The following is a 22,533-nucleotide window of genomic DNA, read 5'->3' on the forward strand; positions in this document are numbered from 1 at the left end:
CGGTAATTGTTAAAAGGGTCATTTATATAATATATCAACTTCAAGTCAGTTAATGTAACATTTTTTCTGTGGTAAATTGCTCAATTTCAAATGTGATATTTTCATTGTTGCAATCAAATGTTGAAAGTGCAGCCAAGTGAATCTTTGAACAGGGTTTTAACAGTGTGGTAGTAACATAATGATTCAAGTTTATAAGTGAGAAGTTGTCTTCAAGTGTCGTGTCAGCTTGGCTCAGTAATAATACTGTACTTGCATCTCAGATTCAGAAGCTTTGTGTATGACTTAAGCATATAATCTTCCTGATCTCTGTGGTATGGTATCTGTATGGTACTCTTTTTTTTGTAAATTAAAATTCCCTGTCTAAATTAGCAAGACCAAATATATTCTCTTGAACCCTGTTGATTAAAGCTAATGAAACTGCATTTTCCTACCTTACAAACTGTCAATCATAGCAATATTGAAAGAGTACTGTACTGTTGGAGCTGCTGTCTTTCCAATGAGCTATTAATCTAAGGCCTCACTTGACAATTCAGGAAGACATAAAATATCCCATGAACTCATTCAAAGCAAAGTGGGGGAGCCTCCCCAGTGTTTTGGCTAACTTTTATATATGTTTACATAATTTGTTGAACACGAAACATTTTATAATATCCTGAGATATATAATTGCAAATTTTTATGCTTGTATTTATGAAACAAATAGACTTCTACCTATTTAACTGTTGTTATGCAGAGTTCTGCAGTGGAAATGGAGCCAGCTTCATTCTCCTGGACATATGAAGAAATTAAAGAGATTCATAAGCGCTGGTGGCAGCTGCGAGACAATGCCCTAGAAATCTTCCTAACCAATGGCAGAACTCTTCTTCTGGCATTTGACAATACAAAGGTATATCTCGGATATATTTTCACTCCATTATTTTGTTTTAGAGAGAAGGTATTTAATGGGAGACTGTGGTGGCATTTTTCATGATTCTGCTTGTCCTCTTTTCTATGTGACCACAACTCCTTGAATGCTTGTCATTCCATGAGGCAAGGGGCCTTTCAGCACCCCCTCCGTTCAACAGTTATATCTGTGCCTCTTGATGAACCGTGATTGCTGTAAGCTTCCTTGCTAGGCTCTTGTGATGGGAGATGCTTAATGGAAATCGGGGATAAAAGCCTTGGTTTTTCCCTCTCTAACCTAAAGAGCTGAGGCCAATTTACTATGAACAGGACTGATCCCAGCTAAGTCAGGGATTAAGCCTGGCACCTTTTGTCTTTTTTTTAAAAGAAAATTAGAATTAACTTATCAGAATCATGTAACAGACAACTATCCAGTAAAATACTACTCAACTCTATCAACTTAAGCTATCACAATGGTGTTTTTCTTCCATGATCCTGCAGGTCAAAAGATTGGATTGCCACCAATTTAGTGGCATTCAAGGAAAATTGATTTCACGGGGTTATGAACTGATTTTTAAAAAAAAACAAAAATGAGAAAAAACTCAGGTATCTTTTATTGTCTTCAGTCTGATGAAAGACAGCAGATCACTTTTAATATACACAAAGTAATTTCATACCATCATCTCCCGCTGGAAGTAGCTTTCTATCTCGTCCCGGAATTGAGAGTCACAAACAGGAAATAGAAGACTAGATTCTCTCTACAGCTGAGGGAATGAAATTTACCTCCACCCTGAGAGATTTTGTTGTCCCAGCTATTTATTGGAATGATCTAGTTAATTCTGCTGTCCCATGCTTTCTCCAGAGATCTAGATCTACTGCAGTTCGGACACAAAGAAGTCAATACCCTTCTCTGTCAAATTTTCAGCTGCAGAATTTTTTTTTACAAGTTTCAGCAAATCTTTTCTTCCAAATGATTGCTGAAACATTTAGTGCTTTATTTGAATTTTGGAAGGGATGTTTATGGATTAGCCATTTCCGAATTTTAATTGACTTGCAAATGCTGTCAATGATTGTCACATATTGTTACCAAAGAAGTCTTTGATTGTTTATGAAGTTAAACCTGCTTATTCTCTCCATTTAGGTTCGGGATGACGTTCATCACAATATTCTGTCTTCCAGTCTACCAAATTTATTAGAATATGGAAACATTACAGCTCTGACTCAGTTATGGTGTTCAGGACAGATAACCAATTTTGAGTATTTGACCCATTTGAACAAGCATGCAGGTCGCTCCTTCAATGATCTCATGCAGTATCCTGTTTTTCCCTTCGTGCTGAGTGACTATTCCAGTGAAACAGTTGACTTGAACGAACCTGCCATTTACAGGTAAATTTTATATCCAGTTAGTTTGATTTTAAGAAAATGTTTCATTTCTCAAATGTGAATGTCTGCTACAGGTGTCTTCCTTGCCAGTCCTGGATGTAACACTGACGCTGGGTAACTTTTTTGAGGAATTGTATCCAATTTTAACCTATCGTGGGATCGAAGAATTTCTCTCTATATGGAGAATTATCTAATGCATATTTTAATGCATATCCCTTCCTGTTGGGGCTCTTTTCTGATGAATGGAATTTGTTATCATTTCAGAAACCTCCTGAAACCTATTGCTGTACAGTCCAAAGAGAAAGAAGATCGATATGTGGACAACTATAAGGTCGGAGGATAACACAAATTATATGTGTTCACATTTGTTTTAATTAAAACTAATATTTTGGGTATTTATATGAATTTGTAGGCTCATCAAAAGGAGTGTACTGAAAAGTGCTGTGTTTCTTCATTTTAGATTCCATTTGTCATTGTACCTGTAGATCAGTTGGAGCACTGTTAGGACCAGAGCCCAACTCTCATTTCTGGACTGTACTTTGAAAACAGCATCCTTCAACTGCAGGATATTTTTCCCAAGCTAAGATCCCCCTCCATAACCTCCTCTGACACAAGATCTTGGATTGCAGTCACTTGGGACCCAGGCTCATTTCTGAAGACTGGTGCTGTCTGTGTGGAGTTTACATATTCTCTCCATGATCATGTGGTTCTCCCCCAGATGCTTCACTTCAAAGCTTTGCTGGTAGATTGAATGACTACTGTAAATTACCCCATAGTTTAGGTTAATGGCATAAAGATTCAAAGGAAGTTGTTGGGCAGGGAAGTAAGGAGATGGGGAATGGGGCTAATAGGATTGCTCCTTGGACAGCCAGCATGGACCCGGTGGGCTAAATGGTGGCCTCATGTTGTTGCAAGTCTAAGACATCACTAGGCTGGACATAAATATAGACTGTAAGATTGAGAAGCTGGCATATTAGCCTAATGCACCATGGGGTTTTCAAATCTTCTGTCATGAATATGGATGGCTACTGTAATAGAAGCTAATGTAGATTTTTAAATTACATTGTAAACCAATTTTACATAAAATAACCATGGTACATTGCAAATATTGAAAGGTTAGTGCTTGTTACAGATCTGGGACGAGAAATTGGAGTGCCTCTAAATAGATGCATATCAACAGAATCTTGCATTAGTTGCATCTACTAAGGAAAGCTGGCTAGGGACTACAGTAAAGTGTTCTGTGTTTCTTTTCAGTGATGTACTTATAAGCTGCTGGTAGCAATTACATTGAGGTGCACCATTTGTGGGAGGATAGGAAGAAGTGAATTGGTCAGCTGTATTAGTGAAGGGCTAAGTTAAGCCAAGTGGGGGATTAGTGAAAGGTATCCTGTAAAGGGGTGAGCACAGAGCAGAAATAATCAATGGGTTTTATGAACATCCCTTCTCCTGGTTCCACATTGAGCTATATTTTAAAAAGGTACGTTTTTGTTGTCAGCTTGCTTGGATTTCTTTTCATCTCAAGAAACTACAGGCAGCTCATAAAGTACTGTTAACCCCACAACCAGTTTTGAAAAAAGGTCTCAAATTAGCTGATTGCCCCAGATTGGTAGACAGTGGACCAAACACCAGTTGCGGGTAGCACCCTCACCAGTATGTCATACACTAAGCCAGCATTTCTTACCAAATTTTTTCAATTTCTGGACTTCTGTAGTAGTTTTGCTACTGTTTATTCACCAGCTGCGTCAATCATGATGTGGTGTCAGGGTGTAGCAATTAAGCAAATGTGATTGTTCTTTCTTGTTAGTACCTGGAGGAGGAATATCGCAAAGGGGCTCAAGAAGATGATCCAATGCCACCAGTCCAGCCGTATCACTATGGGTCTCATTATTCAAACAGTGGAACAGTCTTGCACTTTTTAGTCAGGATGCCACCATTCACCAAGATGTTTCTGGCTTACCAGGGTAAGATCCATTGATTTAATCTTTTGTGTCAATATACAAAATTAGTCCACGAAAAGGAAAGAAATGTAAGCGAAGAGTTTTGTAGGTACTTATTAATAGGTTTCATCAGAATGTCTCTAAATTCCTTGAGTCTGTTCACTACAGGTATCTCACAGACCCCCATCCCCCAGGATTAATAAAGGGGGGTAAGTTTGTAACCATTATGAAAATTCATATAGCGGAAAGTACAGTAGACTTTTAACTTTTATGGGGGATACCAGTTACTATGGGGGAAGTTCAGAGGTTAGTCAGTCTCCTTCCAGTAAAGGTACAAAGCAAACTGTGTTTTGACAAGCTGAAGCACAGAAGGAAAAGTTTACAAGTCATTCATCCAGTGACCATTGTTGCCGGATGAAAGAGCGCAGGTGCTCAAGAGTTTTTGTTTTCCCATTTTTAAATAGCTTGTTTATATCACAGACTCCTCCCCATTAACACCAATCAAAAAGAGTGTTAAATATTACTGATTTTCACTGATCTACATTTGGAAGACTGTCTCCAAATGTGTTCTCCAAATGTGTTCTATACCAGCAATTTGTTAAACAACAAATTAAGTTAGATAAAACTTTTCATCGTAGCAAAGTAAGTCAATATTCATTATCCAAGGGATGCCTGTGCTAGAATTTCTTCACTAGTGTTTGTTCATATATGGAGGAACACTGAGAAGAGGTGATACAAAACTAAATGGTATAATCCTAACAGGTATATAGTAAGAGGATATGTACACATTCCTCTAACGGTAGCTGGTTGACTTATTAAGGCTGCAGCAAATTGTTACAGTATGGAACACATTGACTTTTAAGGGTGGTGGAAGCAAGTTCAATATTAACTTGCAGAAAGGGAAGCATTTACAGTACTATGGAGAAAGAACATGAGAGGAGGACTAATTAGGTAGTTTTTTCAGAGATACCATTGGCAAGTTGGGCTGAATAGTCTCCATCGTTGTATGATTCTGATGTATTTTGCAGGAATATTCATTGCCAAGCCCCCAGGAAACAGATCTTTAATGGCCCATTGGTAGAATATGCCTCTATTGTGACATTAACTCTGAGTTGTATTCCCTATGCCTAGATCAAAGTTTCGATATCCCAGATCGAACATTTCACTCCATGAATACTACCTGGCGCCTATCCTCGTATGAATCAATGACTGATGTGAAGGAGCTCATTCCAGAATTTTTTTACCTTCCAGAGTTTTTGGTCAATAGAGAAGGTGTGCACTATAAATAAATATTTCACAGTATGTTTACTGTTTATGCCATATGTAAAAGGAAGTGCATCATTCCTTATATCATTAATATTAAAATTACTTATTTTCTTTTTGACATTCAAATAGACTATCAAATATCCATTCAGCACAGCCTACAAACCAAAATTACACAGAAAATGCATTGATGAGTAAAACATTTGGGAAAATCTGGCAATGCACTTTTCAAATCTGTCCTAGTAATAATGGTGTTACAGTTGTTACTGAGTGAAGAGAAAGCAGAGCTCAATAAAACTGCAAGAACGAGGATATGAAAAAGGTTGATTATACAAGTGCATGTCTGGTGATGCACTGTATCCTGGGTTAATGATCCACGTCTGCTGCTTGTATTGAAACATGTGCCAACTCCCCCTCACCTGCCATCTACCTCCCCTGAGCTCAGGGTCTGCTAATGAGTCAGTTCTCAAATTCTCATCTTTGTTTTCAAATCCTTCCATGGCCTCACTCCTCCCTACCTCTGCTGCCTCCTCCAGACTCCCCAAACTGCAGCCTTTGTCCATGCCCAGTTAACCATTAACAGTAGTGGTTAATACTAGCTATTGTTAACAAGTCAAAGGTCAATGCATGTAAGTATTTCAGCAGTATTTAATAAAATGGGATGATATTTTACCCACTCCTACTGTGGGTAAAGCCTGATGCCTCATTTGTCAGCTCATATCAAGTTGTGCCTTCCTCTGTTGTTCTTGCACTACAATCAGGTGGCATGACTCATAATTTTGACTTCATAAATTAAACTCTGAACTTGGCTCGTGTTTTAAACCCAAAATACAAGGAAGTTGCTGCACTCTTTTCCTTGACCCCTTGAGAGCCAGTTATGCTAGCAATATATCCACATTACTTCTGACCATCCAGTTCTGGTCATTCTGTCTGACTATTGCTTAAATTCAACAGTAGTTTTCTGCCTGACGTTTTAAAGCAACCAGTGCAGATGTTAATGTCATCTTACAGTTAGTGTGTATGCTAGCACTGGTGCCTTCATTTTTTCTGAACCGTCTGGGATGTTGTCTCACCTGCTTGCTCCTGCTTCCCCATTATTCCAACTAAGCTCTCACTTTTAGATCTCCTAATCTTAGAATAAACCCAAGATATAATCAATTAAATAATCAAATATAATAACCAAATAATCAATAATCATAGAAAGCATCCTATCTGGATATATCACGGTTTGTTATGGCAACTGCTCTGCCCAAGACCACAAGAAGCTGCAGAGAGTTGTGGACACAGCCCAGTGCATCACGGACACCAGCCTCCCCTCCTTGGACTTTGTCTATACCTCTCGTTGTCTTGGTGTAGCAGCCAGCATAATCAAAGGCCCCACCCACCCGGGACATTCTCTCTTCTCTCCTCTTCCATTGGGTAGGAGGTGCAGGAGCCTGAGGGCACGTACCACCAGACTTAAGGACGGCTTGTACCCCACTGTGATAAGACTATTGAACAGTTCCCTTATACAACGAGATGGACTCTGACCTCACGATCTATCTTGTTGTGACCTTGCACCTTATTGCACTGCACTTTCTCTGTAGCTGTGACACTTTACTCTGTACTGTTATTGTTTTTACCTGTACCACATCAATGTATTGTGTACTAACTCAATGTAACTGCACTGTGTAATGAATTGACCTGTACGATTGATTTGTAAGACAAGCTTTTCACTGTACCTCAGTACAAGTGATAATAATAAACCAATACCAATTTCTGACCTGCATCATTGATTTATCACCTTAAATGACCTGTAGTGCAGGATGGCTAATATAGCCAAGCAAAAGTTGTTAATTCTGTTCAGAAGTCCAGTGAGTTTGCAAGCAACCTAAGCCCTAAATTCTGAAATTCTCTCTCAACCTATCTACTTCCCTCTCCTTTTAAGATGAACCTTAACCAGGTTCTTCAACTATGCCTTTGTTTATTCTAATATCTCTTTCTGCTCTATGTCAAATGTTGCTTAAATACACTTTGATGAATTGCTTTGGAAAATTTCCCTATGTTAAAGGCACAATATCAATGCAAGGTTGTGTGTCAGAGTTTAATTGATCACCCAGTCTGTAACAGTGATCAAGTCATGGTATTAATTCCTTATACCAGTATAAACTTGAAGCATTTCTACTTGTAGGCTTTGACTTTGGAATGCGACAGAATGGAGATAGAGTGAATCATGTAAATCTTCCACCTTGGGCTCGGAATGACCCCAGGCTCTTCATCCTGATTCACCGCCAAGCCTTGGAGTCAGATCATGTTTCACAAACTATTTGCAATTGGATTGACTTGGTGTTTGGGAACAAGCAAAAGGGGAGAGCTGCAGTTTATGCCATCAATGTCTTTCATCCTGCGGTAAGTCTGCATCGTGCTCAGTTCTCAGATTCAGCCATCAAATGCAAAGTGGACCTCTCCTCCCTGTTGAGCAATTGTCTCCAAGGCTCCCAGCAATTTTACAGGGCAGAAAATAGTTCTGTGTTGTACTACTTGTGAAGCATTGCAATTAAAATCAGTGATTATCTGATTTTTAAAAATAAATTCATACAAAATGGAAGTGATTGGTAGAAAAGGTGTGTCTATGGTGGGGGTGGGGTGGGGGGAAGGGAATGACACCTTTTTCCCCTGGCTGCTCGGGGAAGTACAACCACTGCATTTAAATAATTGCCTGGGCATTTCCCTCACTTCTGTTTTTGCACAACAATGTGCAATGAAGCATATACCACACTTCAAAACAAAACAATCATATAGGATTTTCTTATGCCAAGAAGCTCCGGGGAGGCATTCAGCCCACTTCAGCGGCTTATATACTGGTAATTGTTCCAGTATTGCACAGATCTGTCCTGTTTTAATATACAACAAGATCAAATTACCTTCTACTAATGTTAATCTATTTCAGATCACAATGGAAATAATATAAGAATTTAAAATATTGCCAATACTCAAAACCTGAAATAAAAGTAAATGATTAAGATACTATGTAGGTTAGGCCACAATTGTAACAAGCAAAAAACTGCTTCTCAAAAATTACAATTTAGAATTATTTTTTGTACTATAAAGTTACTAAGATCATTAGAGGTATTTGCTCACCAAGTTCAAGAGCTTATTTGCATTTGTAGTTTTGTCATTTTCTGTATTTTTAAAAATGATTTATTTTAGTCCTGGAATTACTTCTACATTTCATTGTACTCAAGTGCCTGTGCAGTATTAAAGGGAAAGAGATGGGAAATGGAATTCATTGGATACCTTTTTCAAATTGCCAGTTCAGGCTAAATGGATCAAGTGGCCTCCTGTACTGTTTGTTTCTGTAACAAAATGATCAGAATCAGGCTTATTATCACTGACATATGTCATGAAATTTGTTGTTTTGTGGCTGCAGTACAGTGCAAGACAAAGACATAAAAATTACTGTAAGTTACAAAATTAAATAGTGCAAAAGAGGAATAACGAGGCAGTGTTTATAGGTTTATGGACCATTCAGAAACTTGTTGGCAGAGGGGAAGAAGCCGTTCCTGAAACATTGATTGTGGATCTTCAGGCTCCTGTATCTGGTATTGGTTTATTATTGTCACTTGTACTGAGGTACAGTGGAAAAACTTGTCTTACAAACCAATCTTACAGGTCAATTCATTACACAGTGCAGTTACATCAAGTTAGTACAGAGTGCATTGATGTAGTACAGGTAAAAAAAACAATAACAGTACAGAGTAAAGTGTCACAGCTACAGAGAAAGTGCAGTGCAATAAGGTGCAAGGTCACAACAAGGTAGATTGTGAGGTCATAGGTCATAGTCCATCTCATTGTATAAGGGAACTGTTCAATACTCTTATCACAGTGGGGTAGAAGCTGTCCTTAAGTCTAGTGGTACGTGCTCTCAGGCTCCTGTATCTTCTACCCGATGGAAGAGGAGAGAAGAGAGAATGTCCTGGGTGGGTGGGGTCTTTGATTATGCTGGCTGCTACACCAAGACAACGAGAGGTAAAGACAGAGTCCAAGGAGGGGAGACTGGTGTCCGTAATGCGCTGGGCTGTGTCCACAACTCTCTGCAGCTTCTTGCGGTCTTGGACAGAGCAGTTGCCATGCCAAGCCGTGATACATCCTGATAGGATGCTTTCTATGGTGCATCGGTAAAAGTTGGTGAGAGTCAAAGGGGATAAACCAAATTTCTTTAGCCTCCTGAGGAAGTAGATGCGCTGGTGAGCTTTCTTGGCCATGGCATCCACGTGGTTTGTCCAGGACAGGTTGGTGATGTTCACTCCCAGGAACTTGAAGCTGTCAACCCTCTTGACCTCAGCACCATTGATATAGACAGGTGCATGTACACCACCCCCTTTCCTGAAGTCAATGACCAGCTCTTTAGTTTTGTTGACATTGAAGGAAAGGTTGTTGTCATGACACCATTCCACTAAGCTCTCTATCTCCTTCCTGTACTCTGACTCATCACTGTTTGAGATACGGCCTACAACGGTGGTATCATCTGCAAACTTGTAGATGGAGTTAGAGCAGAATCTGGCCACAAAGTCATGAGTGTATAGGGAGTAGAGTAGAGGGCTGAGGACGCAGCCTTGAGGTGCACCAGTGTTGAGGATAACCGTGCCGGAGGGATTGCTGCCTATCCTCACTGATTGCAGTCTGTTTGTTAGAAAGTCAAGGGGGAGTTACAGAGGGAGGTGTTGAGCCCTAGGTCTCGGAGTTTGGTGACAAGCTTGCTTGGTATTATTGTATTGAAGGCAGAGCTGTAGTCAATAAACAATAGTCTAACGTAAGTTAGACATCTCCTCCCCGACGTAATAATGTGAAGAGGTTATGTCCTGGGTGGTGAGCGTCCTTAATGATGATGGATGCCACCTACTTGAGGCATTGCCTCTTGAAGACGTCCTCGATGGTGGGGAGGGTTGTGTCCATGATGGAGCTGGCTGAGTCTACAACCCTCTGTAGCCTCTTTCGGTCCTGCACATTGGAGCCTCCATACCAGGCAGTGATACAACCAGTCAGAATGCTCAGTTCATAATTTTTATCATCATTTTAACCAGTCATGTGGCACTTTAATTGATAGGTGGCATCTCGTCTGATATTAACAGTTGTGATGTGATCACTTGATTGCAAATCCACAATTAGACTAATTGATTTAAACAGTAGCTGTATAAATTTGGTCGCTACTGAGAAAAATTGATGCAATCCAACTGTTAAAGGGCAGCTCCCTATGTGGCGAGAGAAAGAAGCCGACTTTGACTTTTGTTTTAAATTTCTTCTGATGGTCTATTTCCTCCCTCCCACCTCCCCCCATTTCCCTAACCTTGTTTCAAAGATCTCCTTTAGAAGAGGTAGTCTAAAAGCAACTTTATATTGATTTTCTGTGCTGGGATTTCCTTTGGATAAGCTCAAGTTTTGCAATATTTATCTGGCCATTTCTAGCCAGCTTCCATTGGTGATTGAAGACATCTGGTAGCCCTGAATGTTCAACACCTCAGGAAACTTGCTGATCCTTCCTCATTAGTGGATCATCTTGAGGCAAAGTACCCAAGGGGGATTTTATGTTGTTATAACCAAGAATGTTATTTTTGCTTGTTGCCTCTCAGTGGCATTTCCCTTTTTATATTCTGACCCATTACATTTTTAAACTAATTTTTCTCTCTTCTTCCTCCATCTCCACTCCCCGCCCTCCCTCCCAATTTGGGCAGAAGATACAAAAGCCTGAATGCACATACCACCAGGCTCAAGGACAGCTTCTGTCCTGCTGTTATAAGACTATTGAATGGTCCCCTAGTGCGATAAGATGGACCCTTGACCTCACAATCTACCTTGTTATGCCCTTGCACCTTATTGCCTACCTGCACTGCACTTTCTCTGTAATTGTAACACTTTATTCTGCATTCTGTATTTTCCCTTTTACCACCTCAATGTACTGTTGCACTGAAACGGATGGCATGCAAAATAAATTTTCACTGTACTTCGGTACAAGTGACAACAATAAACTGATTTACCAATTTAATTTACCAATAGACTGAAGGACAAATATTTTAATACAAAAAGTAACAGTGGTGGTGTGGGTAGCACAGTTGTCTCACAGCTGCAGCAATCCGGGTTTGATCCTGACTTCAGCTGCTTTCTGTGTACATGTTCTCCACGTGGTTTTCCCTGATGCTCTGTTTCCTCCTACGTTCCAAAGGCACGCTGGTTGTTATGTTAATTGGCTTCTGTAAATTGCCCCTCAGTGTAGGTCATTGGTGGCAAAATCAGAGAGGTGTTAATAGGTCGAGAGAATAGATTGCAGAGAAATAAGTAGGGCACTGAATTGTACTGAGGGCTGGCAAAGATGCACTGGGCCAGATGGTCCCCTGGTATGTCTTATAGAAAATAGGAAACATTTTAAATCAGTTTTACAATAAACTTGCTCCATATTTTACTAATAGACTTACTTCGGCATGGACGTGTCTGCTGTTGAAGACCCAGTGCAAAGACGAGCCCTGGAAACTATGATCAAGACCTATGGTCAGACACCTCGGCAGCTCTTCACAGCTACTCATCCAAGCAAACACGGGCCTAGACTGTCAATGGAGGGGGAATTGCCTGCAGCCATGGGTCTCCTTGTGCAGTTTGCTTTCAGAGAGAGCAGAGAGAATACCAAGGAAGTCATCTATCCGGTATATATTGCAGGCTATTATCTGGTATAAATGGTTCTTCAATTCACAAACTTAGAGGAAGTTAATTTCCCCAACCATTTTAGAATTTCTTTTGAACGGGGCTTGATGGCCACTGCATATCTTGTTTATCGATATTGAATGTTCTCTGTGTAATTCATAACTGGTATCGGGTTACTTTTCATCAGAATTACAGCTGATTTGTAATCTGCAATTAGTGTTTAATTCTTAGAAGTGTCACTTGACAGAACTGCTTCATTGATTGTTATTTCAATTCTATTTTCATTAGGTTGATTTTTTTTCCCCTAAACTAGCTATTTAAACTTATTCGCAATAGTGTAGAATTATGGTCTATAAATCAGTACATCATCAGAGATCTTGCATGCTTTGATCTTCTTTCTTTCAAAGCTTGTGAAATTTTAATTGTCTGTTCTAACATCAATTAAATTAGTTTGTGAGCCTGGTGATTACTAGTGCCATAGCACCTTCTAGCCATGTGTAAACATTCTTCTCGGGCAAAAATATTTAGAAGGAGTTGCAATGATTGATTTCTTTTTCTTTAATATCATGTAATCAGAGCCCCCTATCGTGGATTAAAGGACTGAAGTGGGGCGAGTATGTGGGTTCTCCCAGTGCACCAGATCCTGTAATTTGCTTCAGTCAGTTCCATGGAGAACAATTCGGATCACTACTGGCATTGCCCACCAGAGCCATCTGTGGTCTGTCAAGAAAATTCTGTCTGATGATGACGTACAGTAAAGAACAAGGTATGTTTTTCAACCTATGATAGGTTTCTAGGAATTGATAGAATGACTATCAGCAGGAGGCCACTAGGCCCAAGCAGACCATGCTGATATTATGCTCCATGTGAGTTGCCTTCATCTTACCCCACCAGCAAATCTTCCTATTACTTTCACCCTTGTGTAGTTTTCTAGGTTTCTCTCCAATGTGACCATTGTTGTTTCAAAATTTTATATTTATATGGCATGTGAGCATCACTATCCTATATTGCCCAGTGAGGGTAATGACCCTTGAGAAGATGATGAACTGCTACTGTAACAGTACAGGTACTTCCACAGTATTATTAGGTAAGGAAACCTAGGCATGAACCTCAGTAGCTATAAAGGAAATCCAATTGATAATCGGATAACGTAACTGCCTTGAATTTTGTGGATGGCACACACTGTAGCTATGTTGCACCTGTAGTGGATGGGGTGCCAATCAAGCAGATTGCTGTCCTGGATGGGACTGAGCTGCTTGAGGGTTTTTGGGACTACCCTTATCCAAGCAAGTGAACTGTAAAAACTGAAAGTGCTAGAAATACTCAGGAAGTCAAGAAGCATCTGTGGAGACTAACTACTGTTAGTACTGCATAGCTACTGTTTCAGATCAATGACCTTTCATCTGAACCTATGTTTCTCTCCACAGATGTGGCCTGATGTGTTCAGTATTTCTAGCACTTTCACTTTTTAATTCAGATTCCCAGCATCTGTATATATTTTACTTTTAAGTGGAGAATCTTCCATCATGCTCCTTGCAGCTTGCCGTAAGTAAAACCTGAACACAGGTCTTCAGCTTGCTCTTACAGCTGTGATAGTTGTGTGGTTTGTCTAGTTAAATTTCTGGTTACTTGTTGTCAGGATATTGATGACAGTGGATTGAGAGCTGTTAATGCAGTCAAAGTCTAGTGTAAGGTCGTTGGATTCTCCCTGGTGTGATCATTGCTCGGAATGTGGGACAGCCCATGACTGACAGTTGTCTAGGTCTTGCTGTTTGTAGGAATAGGTTGCTTTTTTGAGAAAATTCTAATGGAATTGAACATTGTACAGTCATCAGCATACAACCCTACTTCTGGGCCTGATGATGAGAGGAAGATGCTTATTGAACCACTTGAAGATGGTTGAACACCCGCAGAACACCTGCACAAATGGTCCTATTGCTGAGATTGGTTTCCATGACTTCAGCCTGTGGACAGCTTTCCCCTTGATTTCATTTTCACTGGGGCTCCTTGATGCTGCACTTGATCAGTGGTTGCCTCAGTGTCAAGAGTAATTGCTTTCAGGGAATTCAGGTTTTGTCCAAGTTTGGGCCAAATCTAAAACTGAGTGGTCCTGGGATAGTCCAAACTGAGCATCAGTGGCAGGTCATTGGTGAATAGGCTTCATAGAGTCGTACAGCACAGAAACAGGGGCAAATGGCCTACCACCAGGTCTCTGTACTTATCCCATTTACTAGTACTTGGTTCATAGCCTTTGACGCATTGCTGGTTCAGTTCCTCATCTAGATTCTTAAATGTTGTGTGCGTCTCTGCCTCCACCACCCAGATTGCATACCAGATTTTAACCACCCTCTGGGTGGAAAATGTTCTTCTTCAGATCCCCTCTAAAGGTCTTATCCTAAACCTGTGCCCCCTAGTTTTAGGCAGGTCTGCTATCTACCCTGTCTAAGCCCCTCATAATTTTGTATATCTCTATCAGGTGCTCCCTCTACCTCCTCTGCTTCAAGGAAAACCAATCCAATTTCTGCTCAAAAGTGAAACCTAACATTCCGGACATTCTCATGAATCTCTTTTGCACCCTGTCTTGTGCAAACATGTCCTCTTGTAGTGTGGTGACCTGAGCCATACATAATACTCCAGCTGTGGCCTAACCAATATTTTAAAATATTGTATCATAACCTCCCTGCTCTGCTATTCTGTGCCCCAGCTAATGAAGGCAAGTTTCCTTTATGCCACCTTCACCACCTCGTCTACCTGTGCCACCAGTTACAAGTATCCTCAGACTGGTACACTGAGGTCACTTTGTTCCTCAATACCATTCATTGTGCACATCCTACCAAAATGCATCACCTTGCACCTTTCAGGATTGTTCCATCTACCCATTTACCATCTGATAACGTCATCCCATAGCCTATGACTATCTTCCTCACTATCAACAACACTACCAATTTTCACTCCTGCAAGCTTACTAATCATCCCTCCTACATTCAAATCTAAATTGTTAATATAGGTAACAGAGTAAAAGTTTTAGCACTGATCCCTGTGATACACCAGTGGTTACAGGCTTCCAATCACAAAAACAACTCTCCACCATCACTCTCTTGCCTCCCATTACCAAGCCAATTTTGATACAATTTGTCTACTTACTCTGAATCCCATGGACTCTAACCTCTTGGACCAGTCTTCCTCGTAGGACCTTGTCAAAGGCCTTACTGAAGTTCAAGTAACTACGTCAATCTCACTGTCCTCATTGATACATTTTGTTACCTTTGAGAAAAATTTAATCAAATTGATCAGACAGGATGTCCCCCATGACTATAATCTCTGCCTTTCCAAGTTCAGCTTAATCCTGTATCTCAGATTTTTTTTCCAATAGCTTCTCTACCCCTGACACTAGATTCACAGGCTTGTAATTGCCAGTCATCTGGCATCTTGCCTATGACCAGTGAAGATTTAAAAATCACTAAGGGCCCCACCAGTCTCCCTTGCCTCCCTTATTAGCCTGGAATACATCTCATCAAGCCCCAAAGATTGATTTATTTAAGCTTGAATAGACATGCTGTTTGATGTCACTTTCATCATTTTGCTGATGTTTGAGTGTGTGAACTTGGAAGGATAATTAGCCAGATTGGATTTATTCTGCTTTTTGGGACAGGAAGGACCTGGGTAGTTTTCAACATTGTTGAATAGATGCCCATTGTAATTGTATAGAACAGTTTGTCTCGAAGTATGGTAGTTCTTAGGACTCCAGACAGCATGTTATCTGGTCACCAAAAGTAGGCACAAAATTTAAATTTGACTGCGTTTCTTGAGGCACCTCAAACACGCGGATTAACTACACACATACATATGTGTACGTTCTAAATTTGTTTTATTGGTGGTGGCAGGGCCTATTATCCCTGTTGGCCCCACTCTGTGCACACCCCAATGGTGCTATATCCTTTGCCATAACCACTGCTCTTGGGGTTACCTTGATATCCCATGGGGTGAATAAAATTCTCTGCAAGTGGATCTCTGTGATGGTGTAGACCTCAGGAGAAGCTGAGAAGTTTTATTCATTTGTCACTTTTATCTGAGGGTGGGCGATCGGACTGTTGGATTTTGAACCACCTGAGTAGGTGTTGGTGCATCACCTTGAACCACTGCTGTTGTTCCAATGAAGGTACTCCCATAGTGCCAAGATCCAGACCCAACAACATTGGAGGATGGGTATAATAGAGCTATGGCTTGATGCTAATGGTGAAGTGTGGGATGTATCAGACCATGAGGCTAAAGATTGTAGTAAAATAAAATATTGCTGTCACCTGTGACCCAAAAGTTATCATGGATGCCCAGTTTTGAGCTGCCAGATGTATTTTAAACTGATTTCCTTTGTGTGAAGATGGGAATTTGTCTCCACAATGATTGTGCAGTGGTAAGTCCTATTAACGTTGTCAGGGCCAAATGCATTGGTGAGGCCAGTGGGTTTATCCCTCTTACTGGTTCACCCAAAATCTACAGACCCAGTCTGGCAGCTGTAGCCTTCAGTACTCGGCCAGCTCATTGTGTTAGGTGCTATACTTTGCAATGGGCACTGAAGTATGCCACCCAAAATATATTCTCAGCTTTTACTTCTAATGCTTCCAAATGTTACTGAAGCACAGGGGTGCACTGACTTATCAATTAGTGGAGAGCAGTAAATGTCAAACAGCAGGAGATTTTGGACGACTTTGGAACTGTAGGGCAATCTGGTAGATTCATGGCCACTGTTACTGAGCCTAGTTTTGGGTAAAATTCTATATTATTTAACTAATAGTTGAATTTCCACGGGATTTGTTCTCCTGTCGCCGGAGCATTTGTTCAGATTTCTTGGTTATTGGCCAAGTTACTTGACCATTATTCTACTACTCCCTGTGACATCGAACTGCATATTCTCACCACTTTGAATAAGGAAGTGTTTTGTCAGTATTACTATGGATTTATTGGTAATTTCCTCATACTTAGGGTACCTACTTCATCAAGTGGAAGCAAGTTCTCTACCTACCTTTCTTTCTTTCTTTCTTTCTTTCTTCAATCTCTTTATTAGTTTTCAAATTAATACAGATTAATATATAACATCAATGTTTGTACATGTAATACAAAGAGATCAGGAGAACAATTATGGCCTAGATAATCATAAAGAACAATAAAATATAAAAAATCTGTAGATCCAACGATCTCTTAGTAAATGAATATAATATAAAAGAAAGGAAAGAAGATTTATTATATAAATAAAGAAAAGAAAGAGAAAATAAATCCCCAAATCAATAAGAAAAATTATAAACAATATATCAAACCAAACTAAGCTAAACAGAAAAATTTCAAAAAAAAAACAAAAAAGACTGGACTAAAATTTCTCAGTAGAAACAGAGCAATATTATGTCGTCAACTCTGTTCCTCTAAGTTGGAAAGTTATTGAAAGGGGATCTATATCATGTGAAAATATTTGAATAAATGGACTCCAAATATCTTCAAATTTAAGTGAAGGATCAACAGTCCCACTCCCAATTTTTTCAAGTTTAAACATGATATAGTTTGAGAGAACCATTGAAAAGTAGTAGGCGGTATTGGATCCTTCCATTTAAGCAAAATGGATAGTTTGGCCATTAATGTAACAAAGGCAATCGTATGGTTAGTGGAAGCAGATAAATGGTCAGACTCTATCCTTGGTAATCCAAAAATTGCAGTCTACCTTATCAAACAGCTTCATTGTGTGAAGTCTGAGTGATGATGTGATAGGCTTTTCAAAGTGTCTCATCATATCATCACTCAGTGTACTATATTCTAGAGAAAAGAGTTTCAGTCTGATCATTTTTCCTGGATGTTGTACCCTTCAACTGTTGCTGCCTTGTTTATTTCCATATAAATTTTAGGTGTTCGAAGCATGCACAATACAGATATCCAGTGGTCAGCCATTTTGAGTTGGGGTTATGCTGATAACATACTAAGACTGAAGAGCAAACAAAGTGAGCCCCCAATCAACTTCATTCAGTGCTCTCCTTTGCACCAGGTATGCCATCTGGTCCTCAACAGAGACCTCATGATTTCTTACTGTCTACATATTTATTTTCAATTGCAGGATTTGCAATGTTTTCTTTACTCGTTTTTTACCTTTGCATCAACTTTTTAACAAAATTAGTCAAAGATTAACATGCCACAGAAAGTGGTTTCCTTTATTGAAAGCATTTAACCATTTGTTTAAATAAGCTTCTTTGGGAAAGATGCATTTTCTAAAATAAATGTTGTCTGCCTAGTTATAGTCCAATGAATGTTAAGGCATCAATAGCAATAGCTTCTCTTCTTTCCCCACACAATTACCTTCAAAATCTTTGTTCAGTCTTTTGCTCCTTTATATGCTGCACCTTAACAACAAGCACACGTGATTAAACAAGTTATGCTAAATATTAATAAATCATCGTTTAGGCCTTAGTTGCGGTACCATGGTCACTTTTATGCACAGTTTAGTAAGAACCTCAAGGCCTTGGAGAGGGTGTACTGGAGATTTGCTAAAATATTACATAACAGTATTAGAATTAGGAGCAGGATTAGGCCAAACAGCATATTAAGTTTGCTGCACCACTTAGTGAGACCGTGGCTGATCTGATCGTGACTTCAGCTCCACTTTCCTACCTGTTCTCCATTGGTGTTGACTTCACAGTAGACTAAAAATCTGACCATTTTGAGCTTAAATATATTCATTGACACAACCTCCACAACTCTCTGGGATAGAGAATTCTGAAGATTCACAACTTTCCAAGAGAAGAAATGCCACCTTATCTCTGTCTTCAATGACCCCTTTTCTGAAACAGCAAATCCCATTCTAAATTTCCCCACAAGACGAAACATCTTTGCTGCATTTGTTTGTCATGTCTTCTCAAAATGTAATATGTTTCAGTAAGATCACTTCTCATAGCTCTAAGTTCCAAATATCATAAGCTTCATCTGCTCAATTTTTTCTCATACGACGACCATTTTGTTCCAGAAATCAGCCTTGTGAGCCTTTTCTGAACTGCTTACAATCTAAATATATCCTTAAATACAGGAGACCAAACTATTTCTGCTTATTGAGTCTTACATAAGTCTTTAAGTGGTCAGTTGTAATTCTGTTGGATGGTTTGGTGAAATATTGAATATAGATGTTCTTTGGTTTCCAAGAAATTATCATTTCAAAATATATTTCAAAAGCAAAATATATTTTAAGAACCATGTCTTGGCTGCTGATTTAAGCATTAGAGACTCATTTTGAATCTGGTTATAAATTGTCATTGGCTCCTTTACAGGTTACAAGTTGTGCATGGGTGCCTGAGAGTTGCCAACTTTTTACTGGCAGTAAATGTGGAGTGGTTACTGCATACTCAAGCAGATTCACCAGCACCACGGTATGTATAAAAAGTGCCTTGTGTGCAGTAGTCTCCAACTGTGTTCTAGATCTAAGTATTGTCATGCTGTATTAATAAATGTGAATTTAATTCGTAGATAGTATCATTGCTATTCTACTTCAGGTAACTGATTAGTATATAGATGGGTATTTGATGGTCAGTACGGATATGATGGGCTGAAGGGCCTGTTTCCGTGCTGTATGATTCTATGGCTCTAATACATTGAGAAACTAAATCAAAACAACTACAACTTTGCATTAGAGTCTGGAATGGAACTTAAACCCACAATATTCTGTCAATCAAAATAATACTGAGAGACTGAAGCCCTATCAAAGATGTTGCCCTTCTGATGAAGTATTAAACCAAGTCTCCCCCCTGAGGTGGCCATAAACTTAGTTAATGTCACTAAACTAACGATTACCATATTGGTATTTATAGATCAGCTGCCATGTTTCCTTCATTACAACAATAATTACACATTTTGGGGTTTTCTGAGGTCATCCAAGTCTTTCCAAAGCAAGTTCTTCACTGATAATGTGTAGTGTTTGCATTTGGGTGACTAACAGAGATATAGCAAAATGCATGTTAAAAGTGTGGATAAAGCTTATTATATTTATTTTTTTTTTCAGTCTTCAGAAATTGAAGTGGAATCTAAAGTCTACTTGTACGGCCATACTGCAGAAGTGACCAGCTTGTGTGTCTGCAAACCATACAGCATTCTGATCAGTGTCAGCAGGGATGGCACCTGCATTATATGGGATCTGAACAGGTTAAAAGAATATTTATTTTATACAAAGCTGTCTAATAATCACAGGTTATGTGATCATAAATTACTTTTAAAATGCACCAATGCATTCATGCAAATAAGGCTTCACAGAATATCTTCACTGGTCATATGTAGCTCAAGGCTGTCTTGGAAGGAAGATGTCATACATCCACAAAGTGCAGAAAAAAGTAAGAGGAGGAGGGACAGGTGTAGGGCAAGGAAGGAATAGGAGGGAGAGGAGGTGGCAAGAGTGGTCCATGAGGGTTGAGCAGAGAGAGCCTGTTCAATTATTTAATTTTTCCTCCTCCTCCCCCCTGTCCCTCTACTGCTATCTTCACATGCATGTTCCTCATTTTCACTGGCCCTCTAGCCTAAATATCTATTACTATTGCCTCAGTATGATGTGACCAGGTTCTGTTTTCATTATGTAATGGACTCAAACTTTTTTCTCAATTCATAAGTATCCTTTTGACATCCAGGAACAGGTTACATTTTGCATTGCGTGATTGCTATTCTTGAAGCTTTAAATTCTAAATTGTGTCATAGTTATTTACCGACCCTGACTGCTCCCGTCTCTCTTTTCTTTGCCCTGTAGGTTGTGTTATGTTCAGAGTTTAACAGGACATAAAAGTCCAGTGACAGCAGTTTCTACTAGTGAAACAACTGGTGACACTGCAACCGTTTGTGATTCAGGTAAGCATAATGGATCTTTGGCTATTTGCTTTGCTGTTTTCGATGGGATTGTTACCTGGCCTTCCAGGTTACTGTCAGTTCCAGTGGTTAATTACCAAAGAGGTTGTAGACGTCATTCAGATGCAACCCTCCATCTGATTTCTTCTCCCACAACTTCTTTACACCCGTGATGGAACAAAGCTGAAATAACAAGAATGTCTTTTGGCCAGAATTGATAAAGTCATGATGTTGGGATGGCATATTAGGATAATTCATCTGAAACTTGGTGTGAAAAGAAAGAGAGAAAGAGAAATCAATAAATTATCCTTTTCTTAAAAAAAAATTTGAATTAAAGTATAGTTAATAAAACTGGGGAAAGAGACGTCAACTTAATTCATGGTTGAAACACCAGCTTAGAAATGATTCCATGCCAGAAATGGGGGCATTTAAACCAGTAATTGGTAGGGTGGGACAATGCAGCTTCTGTGCATGAACCTGTAATATTTTAAGCATCCTGCGCAATGGATTAGCTCTTGCAGAACTAAACATTCACAAAGGGCTTTCCTCCACCAGTTTCAAGTTGGGTACTAGTGGAGGAACACAAGTGTCAAGTCATGAATGGAAGGAATGTGGTAATGAGGTTGGGGAAAGACTGGAGCTTCAGTGAATAGCTTAGAAATCTTGAGGATCAAATCAGGGAGGGAAGGGGAAGGTGTAGTGATTGGGGTCAAGGTTGGCATTGAGTGGTGGGGCCTTTAAGGAGATTCACAGCAAGTTGGAGTGCTGGGACAGATGTGGAATAAATAGATAACTTCCTGTGGGTTGTTCTATCCACCAGTCTCCAGGGCCCAAGACCTGATCAAGCTGATCCCCTTTGAGTTCCACTGAACAACTCTCACAAAGACCTTCTGTATGAGTAGACTGCTCCCTACATGCCGTGTATGAGCAAAGGAAGTTTAAGCTGGTGATGTCCTTAGGTTAGTTAGACACGGTTGAATGTTGCAGCATATGCTCTGGTCTCTTCATACATTCAGATGGTGCAATTTGGTGATGTTGCATGGTAAGATCAAGTGTTTAGAGAATTATGGCACCATGCAACAGAATTTCCAGGCTTTTGTTTTCTTCTAGATGCTACTTTAGCCCTTCTTATTGTCTCTTGTTGAAGACAAGTAGTTTATCCACTGTAACTCAGATTATCCTGAAGAATTACTTTGATTGTGTATTTCTTGTTCCTCAGTTGGTGGTGGCAGTGATCTGAGACTGTGGACGGTGAATGGAGATCTCAGCGGCCATGTGCATTGTCGAGAAATAATTTGCTCCGTAGCTTTTTCCAATCAACCTGAAGGTGTATCTGTCAATGTGATTGCTGGAGGGCTAGAAAATGGCATAGTAAGGTCAGTAATGTACCTCTATAATTGAGCTACAGCCATCTGTGTATATGCTCATCATCTCCACCAGGAAATTAGGCATATTACTAAATCACACCTCTATTAAACACTGAAAATGCTGTTCACTCCACATATGAAGAAAAATATTTGTAATAGAGGGTTGAAGTACAAAGTACA

General features: G+C 39.6%; 1 protein-coding gene across 3 annotated transcripts in view; it reads left to right on the forward strand.

Annotated features, from left to right (window-relative positions):
• lyst (lysosomal trafficking regulator) overlaps positions 1-22,533 on the forward strand; it is a 176,873-nt gene that overhangs the window by 145,514 nt on the left and 8,826 nt on the right. For all 3 annotated transcript variants that reach the window (XM_052024060.1, XM_052024062.1, XM_052024061.1), the window contains 13 exons: positions 733-885; positions 2,023-2,267; positions 2,529-2,595; positions 4,069-4,225; positions 5,333-5,473; positions 7,635-7,852; positions 11,908-12,138; positions 12,713-12,902; positions 18,025-18,161; positions 19,432-19,530; positions 20,160-20,299; positions 20,892-20,989; positions 22,206-22,362. In XM_052024060.1, the coding sequence (XP_051880020.1) occupies positions 733-885; positions 2,023-2,267; positions 2,529-2,595; positions 4,069-4,225; positions 5,333-5,473; positions 7,635-7,852; positions 11,908-12,138; positions 12,713-12,902; positions 18,025-18,161; positions 19,432-19,530; positions 20,160-20,299; positions 20,892-20,989; positions 22,206-22,362 (2,033 nt within the window). The remainder of the gene's footprint in view (positions 1-732; positions 886-2,022; positions 2,268-2,528; positions 2,596-4,068; positions 4,226-5,332; positions 5,474-7,634; positions 7,853-11,907; positions 12,139-12,712; positions 12,903-18,024; positions 18,162-19,431; positions 19,531-20,159; positions 20,300-20,891; positions 20,990-22,205; positions 22,363-22,533) is intronic.

The sequence above is a fragment of the Pristis pectinata genome, chromosome 10, assembly GCF_009764475.1.
Source record: "Pristis pectinata isolate sPriPec2 chromosome 10, sPriPec2.1.pri, whole genome shotgun sequence".
NCBI lineage: Eukaryota > Metazoa > Chordata > Chondrichthyes > Rhinopristiformes > Pristidae > Pristis > Pristis pectinata.